Source organism: Bufo gargarizans, chromosome 2 (genome assembly GCF_014858855.1).
Source record: "Bufo gargarizans isolate SCDJY-AF-19 chromosome 2, ASM1485885v1, whole genome shotgun sequence".
In the NCBI taxonomy this organism is placed as follows: domain Eukaryota; kingdom Metazoa; phylum Chordata; class Amphibia; order Anura; family Bufonidae; genus Bufo; species Bufo gargarizans.
Genome location: NC_058081.1, coordinates 68,394,853 through 68,407,726, shown reverse-complemented (window position 1 = coordinate 68,407,726; position 12,874 = coordinate 68,394,853). Strand labels below are relative to the sequence as shown.

Sequence of the window (12,874 nt, the reverse complement as noted above, 5' to 3'; positions counted from 1 at the left end):
ATGACTGGCAGGGCTGCCGGGAGTCGGACCCCCACCGATCTGATATTGATCGTGGGGGTAGAGGACGGTAAATGCACACGTTGAGGATTTGTGTGCGGACAATCCGCAGGTGTTCGCAGGGAAATCAGTGTAGCCAATCCGCATCAATTTGTGCAGATTCACATGCAGGTTTGATGTGGATTTTTACTCTCCCCATTGAAGTGAATGGAGAAAATCCGGTCAGGAAAAATAAAATACATTGACCTGCTGAAGTTTTTAAAATCCGCACGGAATAAAATAATCGGCATCGACTTCGCGTGCATCTACCCATATGGTTACTGGAGTGAATGGGAGCGTTGCTGTAGTAACCAGCCCCCTCCACTACAGGGTGGGTGGCGCTGTGTATTTTAGAGATGGAACTACTGCAGAGGAGCCGATACGTGGCAGATCTGATACTGAAGGCCTATCCTGAGCACAGGTCACCCATATATAAACACTGGACAACCCCTTTAATGACCAGACAGTTTTTGCTCATTTAGATCATCTTGTGTTTCAAGATGTTGGCTTATCAAATTAATTTATGCAACAGTTAATTATGCTGACAAGATTTATTTTTCCTAAAAAAAAAAATTCCTGGGTATAACCCCATTAAGATTATAGGGGTCCTAAATTTTATATCCCGTTAGGGCCATATGCATTTTATTAAGGGCTCGTTCAGATGGGCGTATGAATGGCACACTCTTGGCACATAATATGTCCCCCAAGAAGTCATTAAAAGACGACTTTTTTTGGACTGTAAAAGTCCTTTTACATGGACCGATGTGAGAGGCAATTATTGGGAATGAACCAGAAATTACTGATAATTGCCTGATTGTCAGCAGAGATGAGGGCTGCATTTACACGCAGCAATCACCTCCGCTGTACGGGGACAAGCAATCACTACAGTCATCGCTCATCCCCGTGGCGATCTGCTGCCCAGAAAGACGCTGAGCTTTCGCTCGTTCCGATAGCGATTGCCGACACAAAGGTCAATTATCGGAAACAAAGATTTCTAAAAACTTGCATCCCCAATAATTGCCCCGATTGTCAGTCTGTGTAAAGGGACCTTTCTGCGGTAACTGTGGCATTCGAGGGATGAAATCAGGTGAACGGGTGAAATCAGCCGCCTCGACAGTCAGTGAGCAGGGGAACGAGCTGCAATCATATGGCGTACGTGTACGGTGCTCTGGAGTGCTTGGTCATTAACAGGTTAAGTTCCGCATTAAAGGGGCTATCCAACTTTATTTTTTTTAGACCACAGAGTGGCCGGTGACCTGTAACTCATGCGGCACATCACTGGGTGACAGGCCACTGCTGAGGCCAGTGATTGGCTGCAGCGGTAATGTGCCAATCATCAACAGGAAGACGGGAACTGCAGAGCTGGCGGTGGAGACAAGGTAAGTAGGATCCCCACTGGCCACTAAAAAGAAAAAAAAAAGTTGGATAATCCCTTTAAATCTCTGTCAAACACGCGAATCATGTATTGTGTATGGGGGAGGCCGTGAACAGAAATGTCGGGGGAGGGAAGGGTCAGGCATGTTAGATATCACCATGTCTGATCCTTGTGTATTTCGGGAGGAGCCGTCTGGCAGTGGCTTATTCTCTTCTTCCCATTCAAGTTACGTAAAAGGTTAAAGGGGTTGTCCGGGTTCAGAGCTAAACCTGGACATACCCACATTTTCACCCCGGCAGCCCCTGTGATATGAGCGCTGGATCGCGCAGGGCGAGGGCTGCTCGTTTACCTCGGCACATTACCAGACGGGGGCTTCCGCCCAGCAGCGCAGTCACTGACGTTACAGGCTCTGTTGGGCCAGCTTTAGCGGTTTACAGGCTAGGGCAGCGCTAAAGCCCGCCTATCAGTGCCGGTGACATCACCGGGCTCACTGCTAGGCCCCACGGAGAGCCCGGTACATCACCGGATCTCCAGAAAATACCTTTGCCCTGCGCAATTTTGCGGATGTGCCATGAACACATACTGTTATACCCCTGCGACAGCTCGTAGGCTGCCCATTCACAAGGCACAGCAGGCAGTAGGTATTAGCTGCACAGATTAACTTTAGGGGCCCTTTAAGACTTTTGCATGGGTCACCCATTCCCCACAAGGTTGGGCTGGCTGCACATCAGACAGCGGGCAGCCAGCCGACGTCCACGTCTCCTGACCCTCCATACACATGCATCCTCAGCTCATCTATGCATGTCTTGAATGGGGAGAAAGCAGTTGCTAGACACCTCTGACAGCGACCTATGTCCCCAAGTAGAAAAGGATCAGCAGCCTCAGCCAACACTTATCTAATGTGTATGACCAGCTTCCTGGGTGACCTGTACATGTATGGGTCTCATGTCTCTGACAGTGAAGGGTTAACAAAGCAGCACCATTATCAAGGGACTTTACCCTCTGGTACTGGGAGACCTCAGGTGATCAGCGACCGCCCGGTACTGGGAGACCTCAGGGGATCAGCGACCTCCCGGTACAGGGAGACATCAGGGGATCAGCGACCGCCCGGTACTGGGAGACATCAGGGGATCAGCGACCGCCCGGTACTGGGAGACATCAGGGGATCAGCGACCGCCCGGTACTGGGAGACATCAGGTGCCTCAGTAGTGCAGCCTCAGGATTCATTCCTGCAACTTCAAGTGACCATATCTTGGCAGAATTGTGCCCAAATCTTGATAAATAAATAAAAATTATATATTCTGTGATAAACCAAAAACTGCCAGGGACTACATCATAGAAGGTGTCACGAGTTACACCTGATTAAAAGGTGTTGTGGATTGTCATGGCATAGAAACAAATTATCCCAGAGCCCGGCTACAGATTGGGCTTCCCAATTCTGCCAACACTGCTTCATGCCCACATACCATTGTGCCCAACTCATGGCGGCACAATACATACCCTTAAATAATAAAAAAATAAACTGCTGAAGGGCTATGATGAAGGCTGTCTGCCATGATCTCCCAGTAGCACTGAGCGACCCTGACTAGCTGCCAGCCCCCGCTATACCTCACTATAACTCTACTTCGCGTCTCGAATACTTTTGACCCTCCGCGGCCCCCTATCTACCAGTTCCCAGGCCCTCATTCTCCACAGCCACATTTCCTACAATCATCTCTGTACAGCCCCGTTTCCGCGGCCATCCCCCCTCACATGCGCCCGGACACCTCACACAGCCCCCCGGCCCTTAATTTACCTCATAGTGCTTCATGGCTCCGCCGAGGGCTTACGCCACTTACAGTCAGCCGTTACCTGCCAGGGAACCAGCCAGGGGCAGGGCAAACCGCTCGACATGGTGACGGACAGCAGCTACAGCCAATCCGATGGTGAAACCAGAGTCAATGGGCGGGGCTATAGAACGCTCAGCCAGTCGCAGTTTCAGTTCCTTGTATGGGCGGAATTAGACGACCGTGTAATGGGCGGGGTCAAGGGAGGGGCTTGAATGAGTGACAGAAAACCAATCAATAGAAAGCATGATGGCACGTTTCTACCCATCCAATGGGCGTCGGAGGTGTGCCGGGAATGATTGACAGAAGTCGGGCTATTTGTAGCGGGGCACATGGGAGGGGGCTGGGTGCGCACTACCTCATGTGCGCGGTCTGTGGCCACCATGGATTGTCCCTTGTACTAGGCCGGTTGCTATGGCAACAGCAGAGCCTTTCTTTAACCACTTCAACCCCGTTAGCTTAAACCCCCTTAATGACCAGGCCACTTTTTACACTTCTGCACTACACTACTATCACCGTTTATCGCTCGGTCATGCAACTTACCACCCAAATGAATTTTACCTCCTTTTCTTCTCACTAATAGAGCTTTCATTTGGTGGTATTTCATTGCTGCTGACATTTTTACTTTTTTTGTTATTAGGCTACTTTCACACTAGCGTTCGGAGCAGGTCCGTCTGATGTTTCATCAGACGGATCCGCTCCTATAATGCAGACGTTTGCATCCGTTCAGAACGGATCCGTCTGCATTATAACTTAGAAAAATTTGTAAGTGTGAAAGTAGCCTGAGCGGATCCGTTCAGACTTTACATTGAAAGTCAATGGGGGACGGATCCGCTTGAAGATTGAGCCATATGGTGTCATCTTCAAGCGGATCCGTCCCCATTGACTTCCATTATAAGTCTGGACGTGTCCGCTCACTGAGCGGAGCGGAGGCTGAGCGCTGGCAGACGGATGCATTCTCAGTGGATCCGCCTCCACTGAGAATGCATTAGGGCCAGACGCAGTGGCGTACCGCCCATAGAGGCAGACCACGCCATTGCTATGGGGCCCGCGCCACTGGGGGGCCCGGAGCGCAGAGAAGTCCCCGCCCACACTATTTGGCCCCGCCCACTCTTGGCAGCCTATAGCGCTATGCGGCTGCTCTGCTTTTATGAGCCAGCTATTCTTCCGCAATCGGCCCTGGAGCGCATGGCCCCGCCCCCTACTATTTTTATGTACGCCCCTGCCCCGGCCACTTCCTGACCCTGCTCACTCCAGTATCTGACCGCTGTCTATTTCCGGCCTGAGCGCGGTGAGTCGTTGTCACGATGAGCCGCATCTATCATGACAGTGCCTTGCAGAATAAGCCTGCATATGATGAGGGGGTGTCGGGAGACTGACAGCTGGGCTGTTCTAGAGGTATGGCTGTGTGTTGGGCTTATAGGAGGAAGTGTTGTCTGGGCGAGGGGGCTGTACACAGGGGAGAACTGGCCCTGCCCTGTTGACTGGGCACATATAGCTATGAAAGCCTTTGGGCACATCTATGGGATATTGCATGCCGTATTTGAACAGAAACTAGTATATATGGCCATTCCTTGTTCACACTAAGCGTTGTCACTACCTCAGGGATGTCGCTGTGTACAGAAGGAAGCATCCAGCCATACACTGTAGTGTAACCATAGTCTTCTGTAGTGCAGACCTGTGCCAAAGATGTGTGTTTGCCCACTGGCATTGTGTTACACGGACACCTGCAGCCCACCACCCTCCAGTCTGTATGCTTCAGATGCATGGCCCAGAGGTTTTCTGAACTTAAAGGGGTATTCCAGTAATAAATTGTCCCGGATGTGGGTCCTGGTGACTTTGAATTTAGCTGCAGGGTACATGCTAATCCCCCACCCTATTCTGGTGATCAGTGACCACACCATTCCCAGCAGTTATCGCCTGTCCAATGAATAGGGTATAATTTATCACTGGAATACCCCTTTAAGCCCCTTACACGCCATGTTTTATGATGTGTGTGAGTATAGGAAAGTGGGGTTTTTTTTGTACATTTTTCAGAAAAAATAGTTGTTAAGTCCATCTTCCCATAAAAGAAGTTCTTTATTGATACGGAATAAAATCCAGACATCAATTACATGTACAGTACTTCTTTTATGGGAAGCTGGACTTAACAACAATTTTTTGGAAACTTTGGTATGACCGTGTCCGGGTCTTTTATCCGTGCTACGCGAGCTTCATAGGTGCAGTTTTTACATCTATTCACAAATTTTTCTGAAAAAGGAATTAAATGGAAATTAAGATGCAAGTGTATGCTGTGTTAGATTTTGGCCATTCCTCTAGACCGCCCCCCCTCTCCCTCCACTAACACGTTGCTCAGATAAGTGAGACCTAGAGCCAGTTTTTCCACATTTGAAAACAGGCAAATTACTACCGCATAGTGTGACTGAATATTACAGCCATACTAAGGCCTCATGCCCACCACCGTATTTTGTATCCGTGTCGTATCCCCCCTTTACCCCCCTCCCCCCCCGTACTCCTTAGTCCTCTGAGCCTACAGGGCCCCCCCCCAACACATCAGTTAGCTTGCAGGAAGGGGGGGGATATGATTGGTGGCATCAGCAGCAAGGCGTTTAAGGTGGTTATCCAACACCTATAATGCCCCCCAAAATGCCCGGGCACCTTACATACCCGCATCGCTTCTGTTGCCCGCCTAGCTGCCACTGCATCCAAACTGTCGCATGGATGAAAACATCCAGCGACGTGGGGGGCAGTCAATAGCAGGCCACGATGGGAACGAGCCTCCTATAGCGGGTGACACTAGGGATGCTAATTTCCGACACTACCTACTATTGGCTGCACCCCCCACTAGGCATAAGTATTATCTGTATGCGGTGCCCGGGCATTTTGGGAGGCATAATAGGGGTTAGATAACCCCTTTAACCCTTAGGATACCAGAGGTTTTTTCATTTTTTTCATTTTCATTTTTCTTCCCTATCTTCCTTGAGCCATAACTTTTTTATTTTTCCATTCACATAGCTGCATGAAGGGCTTATTTTTTGCAGAACAAGTTGTACTTTAATATGGCATACAATGTAGTGGTAAGCGGGCAAACAATTCCAAATGGGGTGGAATTGGCAAATGGGGGTGTGGTGGGGGAGTGGCCAGGGCAGGAGGTGGGAGGGACCAGGCGTGGGTAATGGGTGGATTTAGGGGGCCCAATTCAGATTTTTGCTATGGGGCCCAATGATTTCTATGTACGCCCCTGGCCAGACGGCTACGTTCAGGGCCGCTCGTGAGCCCCTTCAAACGGAGCTCACGAGCGGACACCTGAACGCAGGTGTGAAAGGAGCCTTAATTGAAATGTAACGATTTTTTTACAAAAAAATGACATTTTTCACTTTCAGCTGTAAAATTTTGCAAAAAAAACGACATCCATATATACATTTTTCGCTAAATTTATTGTTCTACATGTCTTTGATAAAAAAAAAATTTTGGGCAAAAAAAAAAAATGGTTTGGGTAAAAGTTATAGCGTTTACAAACTATGGTACAAAAATGTGAATTTCCGCTTTTTGAAGCAGCTCTGACTTTCTGAGCACCTGTCATGTTTCCTGAGGTTCTACAATGCCCAGACAGTAGAAAACCCCCACAAATGACCCCATTTCGGAAAGTAGACACCCTAAGGTATTCGCTGATGGGCATAGTGAGTTCATAGAACTTTTTATTTTTTGTCACAAGTTAGCGGAAAATGATGATTTATTTTTATTTATTTTTTTCTTACAAAGTCTCATATTCCACTAACTTGCGACAAAAATTAAAAAAATTCTAGGAACTCGCCATGCCCCTCATGGAATACCCTGGGGTGTCTTCTTTCCAAAATGGGGTCACTTGTGGGGTAGTTATACTGCCCTGGCAATTTAGGGGCCCAAATGTGTGAGAAGTAGTTTGCAATCAAAATCTGTAAAAAATGACCGGTGAAATCCGAAAGGTGCACTTTGGAATATGTGCCCCTTTGCCCACCTTGGCTGCAAAAAAGTGTCACACATCTGGTATCGCCGTACTCAGGAGAAGTTGGCGAATGTGTTTTGGGGTGTCATTTTACATATACCCATGCTGGGTGAGAGAAATATCTTGGCAAAAGACAACTTTTCCAATTTTTTTATACAAAGTTGGCATTTGACCAAGATATTTATCTCACCCAGCATGGGTATATGTAAAATGACACCCCAAAACACATTGCCCAACTTCTCCTGAGTACGTCGATACCAGATGTGTGACACTTTTTTGCAGCCTAGATGCGCAAAGCGGCCCAAATTCCTTTTAGGAGGGCATTTTTAGACATTTGGATCCCAGACTTCTTCTCACGCTTTCGGGCCCCTAAAAAGCCAGGGCAGTATAAATACCCCACATGTGACCCCATTTTGGAAAGAAGACACCCCAAGGTATTCAATGAGGGGCATGGCGAGTTCATAGAATATTTTTTTTTGGCACAAGTTAGCGGAAATTTTTATTTTTTTGGTATTTTCTCACAAAGTCTCTCTTTCCGCTAACTTGGGACAAAAATGTCAATCTTTCATGGACTTAATATGCCCCTCACGGAATACCTTGGGGTGTCTTCTTTCCGAAATGGGGTCACATGTGGGGTATTTATACTGCCCTGGCATTTTAGGGGCCCTAAAGCGTGAGAAGAAGTCTGGAATATAAATGTCTAAAAATTTTTACACATTTGGATTCCGTGAGGGGTATGGCGAGTTCATGTGAGATTTTATTTTTTGACACAAGTTAGTGGAATATGAGACTTAGTAAGGAAAAAAAAAAAAAAATAATAATAATAATTTCCGCTAACTTGGGCCAAAAAAAATGTCTGAATGGAGCCTTACAGGGGGGTGATCAATGACAGGGGGGTGATCAGGGAGTCTATATGGGGTGATCACCCCCCTGTCATTGATCACCCCCCTGTAAGGCTCCATTCAGACGTCTGTATGATTTTTACGGCTCCACGGATACATGGATCGGATCCGCAAAACGCATACGGACGTCTGAATGCAGCCTTACAGGGGGGTGATCAATGACAGGGGGGTGATCACCTCATATACACTCCCTGATCACCCCCTGTCATTGATCACCCCCCTGTAAGGCTCCATTCAGACGTCCGTATGCGTTTTGCGGATCCGATCCATGTATCCGTGGAGCCTCCGGTACTTCGCTAGCCTCCCATTTGTAAGACAGGCTTGCTTTTTTTCTTGGGTAGTCTCAGGGAATACCCCCTAAATTTAGTAGTCCAAATGTCAAACAAGGGATATTCTTCTGAAGAGGCCTACAGGCTTCTGACCCAGTCGGATGAGGAATGGGAACCCTCATCTGACGAATCCAGCGGGTCAGAATATGAAGCTGTAGAAAGCAGTGGCACTCTGACCCAAAGTTCGGACGAGGAGGTGATACCACCAGGCGTACCCGGCCCGTGTTGCTACACCACAGGTTGCGCAGGATCCGCTTCAAGGGCATCAGAGTGGGGCTGGCGCTGTCGGATTACATGGTGAGGCATACACCAGCAGCGCAGCCCACCCTGGACCTAGTACCAGCACTGCGTACAACATGGTGAAGTGGCGAGCACCAGAAGGGCAGTTGAAGCTGGTACGGTGGCACGTGCAATAGTTACCCCGTCGCAGCCACCGCACAGACAGGCCTGTAGAGCCCCTAGAGTCCCTGAGGTACTGGCAAACCCTGATTGGCAATCCCCAACTTCAGCCGCACCATTAGTTCCCCCTTTTACCGCCCAGTCTGGAGTTCGAGTTGAGACAGCTCAGATCGGTTCGGCACTGGGATTTTTTGAGCTGTTCTTGACTGCTGAGCTCTTGGACATAGTCGTGGCAGAAATAAATCGGTATGCCACTCAATTTATAGCCGCCAATCCGGGAAGCTATTATGCCCAGCCTTTCCGGTGGAAACCCGTCCAAGTTTCTGAATTAAATTTTTTTCTGGGCCTTCTCCTCAACATGGGTCTAACCAAAAAGCATGAATTGCGGTCATATTGGTCCACGAACCCAATTCATCACATGCCCATGTTCTCTGCTGCCATGTCCAGGGCACGATTTGAGGCCATCCTGTGTTTCCTGCACTTTAGCGACAACACCACCTCCCGTCCCAGAGGCCACCCAGCTTTTGACCGGCTCCACAAAATTCGGCGCCTCATAGACACTTCAACAACAAATTTGCAGATTTGTATACCCCTGAGAAAAACATCTGCGTAGAAGAGTCCCTTATACATTTTACCGGGCGCCTTGGCTTCAAACAATACAACCCAAGCAAGCGCACCCAGTATGGGGTCAAATTGTATAAGCTCTGTGAAAGGGCCACAGGCTATACCCACAAATTTCGGATCTATGAGGGTAAAGATCAGACCCTGGAGCCGGTCGGTTGCCCTGACTACCTGGGGACCAGTGGGAAGACAGTCTGGGACTTGGGGTCACCCTTATTTGGCAAGGGGTACCATCTTTATGTGGACAATTTTTACACAAGTGTGCCCCTCTTCAGGCATTTGTTCCTAGAACAGATTGGCTGCTGTGGCACCGCGTGACCTAGTCGCCGGGGCTTTCCCCAACGGCTCGTTACCACCCGTCTTGCAAGGAGGGAGAGGGCTGCCTTGTGTAATGAAGAACTGCTCGCGGTGAAATGGAGAGACAAGCCTGATGTTTGCATGCTCTCCTCCATTCACGCAGACACGACAATACAATACAAATTTAACCAGTGTCATTGAAAAGCCCCTCTGTGTCCACGACTATAATTCGCTCATGGGAGGGGTGGACTTCAATGACCAGATGTTGGCTCCGTATTTGGTTTCCCGACGCACCAGACGCTGGTATAAGAAGGTGTCTGTATATTTTATTCAATTGGCTCTGTACAATAGTTTTGTTCTCTACAGTAAGGCTGGGAGAACAGGATCCTTCCTCAAATTTCAGGAAGAGATCATCGAGAACCTCCTGTATCCAGGAGGTTCCGTGGCCCCAACCACCAGTGTAGTGAGCCGTCTACACGAACGACATTTCCCCAATGTCGTTGCTGGTACCTCAACCCAACCGTTACCCCGAAAAAGATGTCGTGTCTGTAGCAGGAGTGGAATAAGGCGTGACACCCGCTATTTCTGTCCTGACTGCCCTGACCACCCTGCCCTATGCTTTGGGGAGTGTTTCCGGAAGTACCACACACAGGTACACCTAGCATAGGGATTGCATCTCAGAGGACAGGCACACAGGGCTATTAGGGCCCATTTACACACAAAGCTGCTGCAAACCTCTCCTTTCACCTGGGACAAAGTGCATAATGTACTTCGCCACATCTTTGGGCGATTTGCGCTTTGCACATTGTCCCATGGGGAAGGAGAGGTTTGTCCTATAAAGGTAAAAAAAAACAACTCACCGGTAAGCAAAAAAGTTAACGTTCTGTTCAAAAAGTTAAATAAAGTTTATACGTTCCGTTCAAATGTTATTAGAAAGTTAATAAATTTATTGCGTTGCGGCCAGTTTTTTTCTTTTTTGTTTTGTTTACCTTCCAGGTGGACCAACCGATCGACTAGCTGTAGCACTGATGTGCATTCTGACAGAAGCATTGCGCTGCTGTCAGATTACACAAAAGTCGGCGTATGCGACGCTGCAGGACGAGATTTCTCCTCTGCAGTAAAAGATACGTTTGCCGAGGCATATGAGCTGAGGAGGCGGCGGTGTTCATATGCTTAGGCAAACACTTTGTATATAAAAAAATAAAAATAAATCCCGGCAATGATCTATTCATCCACATCGATTGATGTGAATGGAGAAATCAGGTTTGCCACGGCATACGAGCTAAGTGGGTATGGATGTTGGGCGGAGCGCCTATGTCCTGGCAGACGCCTTTCCCCTCCTATTTTTTTTGGGGGGGGGGCAGAGATTTTTTCATCCACATTGATCGATGCGAATGAAAAAATCTGTGCCGTTCATTTTTTCTTTCAGCCCAGAGGCTGAACGGAAAAAGAAAATCTCATTACTCGCATGCTCAATATAAGGAGAATAGCAGAAACTCCTAATGCTGTCCATACATGTAAAGATTGCGGAGACCCTCAAATTCCAGGGCAGTAATGATGATTTCTTTTTTTTTTCTTACAAAGTCTCATATTCCACTAACTTGTGACAAAAAATAAAAACTTCCATGAACTCACTATGCCCATCACAAAATACCTTAGGGTGTCTTCTTTCCAAAATGGGGTCACTTGTGGGGTAGTTATACTGCCCTGGCATTTTAGGGGCCCTAATGCGTGAGAAGTAGTTTGAAATCAAAATGTGTAAAAAATGCCCTGTGAAATCCTAAAGGTGCTCTTTGGAATGTGGGCCCCTTTGCCCACCTAGGCTGCAAAAAATTGTCACACATGTGGTATCGCCGTACTCAGGAGAAGTTGGGGAATGTGTTTTGAGGTGTCATTTTACATATACCCATGCTGGTTGAGATAACGTTGGTCAAATGCCAACTTTGTATAAAAAAAATGGGAAAAGTTGTCTTTTGCCGAGATATTTCTCTCACCCAGCATGGGCATATGTAAAAAGACACCCCAAAACACATTGCCCTACTTCTGAGTACGGCGATACCAGATGTGTGACACTTTTTCGCAGCCTAGGTGGGCAAATGGTCCCACATTCCAAAGAGCACCTTTCGGATTTCAGAGGGCATTTTTTACACATTTTGATTTCAAACTACTTCTCACACATTAGGGCCCCTAAAATGCCAGGGCAGTATAACTACCCCACAAGTGACCCCATTTTGGAAAGAAGACACCCCAAGGTATTCCGTAAGGGGCATGGTGAGTTCATAGAATTTTTTATTTTTTGCCACAAGTTAGCGGAAAATTATGATTTTTTTTTTTTTCTTACAAAGTCTCATATTCCACTAACTTGTGACAAAAAATAAATTCTAAGTAAAAATGTCAGCAGCAATGAAATACCACCAAATGAAAGCTCTATTAGTGAGAAGAAAAGGAGGTAAAATTCATTTGGGTGGTAAGTTGCATGACCCAATTCACACAATAAACGGTGAAAGTAGTGTAGTGCAGAATTGTAAAAAGTGGTCTGATCATTAAGAGTGTTTAAGCTAGGGGAGCTGAGGTGGTTAAAAGGCTTAGAATTTTAGAAGAAAATTGTAAAATTCTCAAGAAAATTTCCCAAACCAACTTTAAGGACTAATTCAGCCATGAAGTCACTTTGTGGGCCTTACATGGCATAAACCACCCAAAAATAACCCCTTTTGTAGAAACTGCACCCCTCAAGTTATTCAAAACAGTTTTTACAAACTTTGTTAACCCTATAGGTGTTTCACAGGAATTAATGCAAAATAATGGAGAAATTTTAACAAAATTCACTTTTTCTTCCAGATTTTTTATTTCAATAATTTTTTTTTCCAGTTAAACAGCAAGGGTTAACAGCAAAACAAATCTCAACATGTATTACCCTACTTCTACAGTTTCCAAAAACACTCCATATATTTTGTGCAGGAGCATGGCAGGGCTGAGAAGGCGCCCTATGGTTTTTGGAGGGCAGATTTTGTTAGAATGGTTTTGACAAGACCCTGAGATATACCTGATGTGAAAACCGACCAAAAGTGACCCCATTTTAGAAACTAAACCCCTCAAATAGTTTA

At 47.0% G+C, this 12,874-nt stretch overlaps 1 protein-coding gene across 1 annotated transcript in view; it reads right to left on the bottom strand.

The window, feature by feature from the left end:
• LOC122927358 (very-long-chain enoyl-CoA reductase) overlaps positions 1–3,311 on the bottom strand; it is a 50,445-nt gene extending 47,134 nt beyond the window's left edge. The window contains exon 1 of the mRNA XM_044279131.1: positions 3,207–3,311. Within this exon, the coding sequence (XP_044135066.1) occupies positions 3,207–3,221 (15 nt within the window). The 5' untranslated portion in view covers positions 3,222–3,311. The remainder of the gene's footprint in view (positions 1–3,206) is intronic.
• Between the last annotated feature and the right edge of the window lie 9,563 nt (positions 3,312–12,874).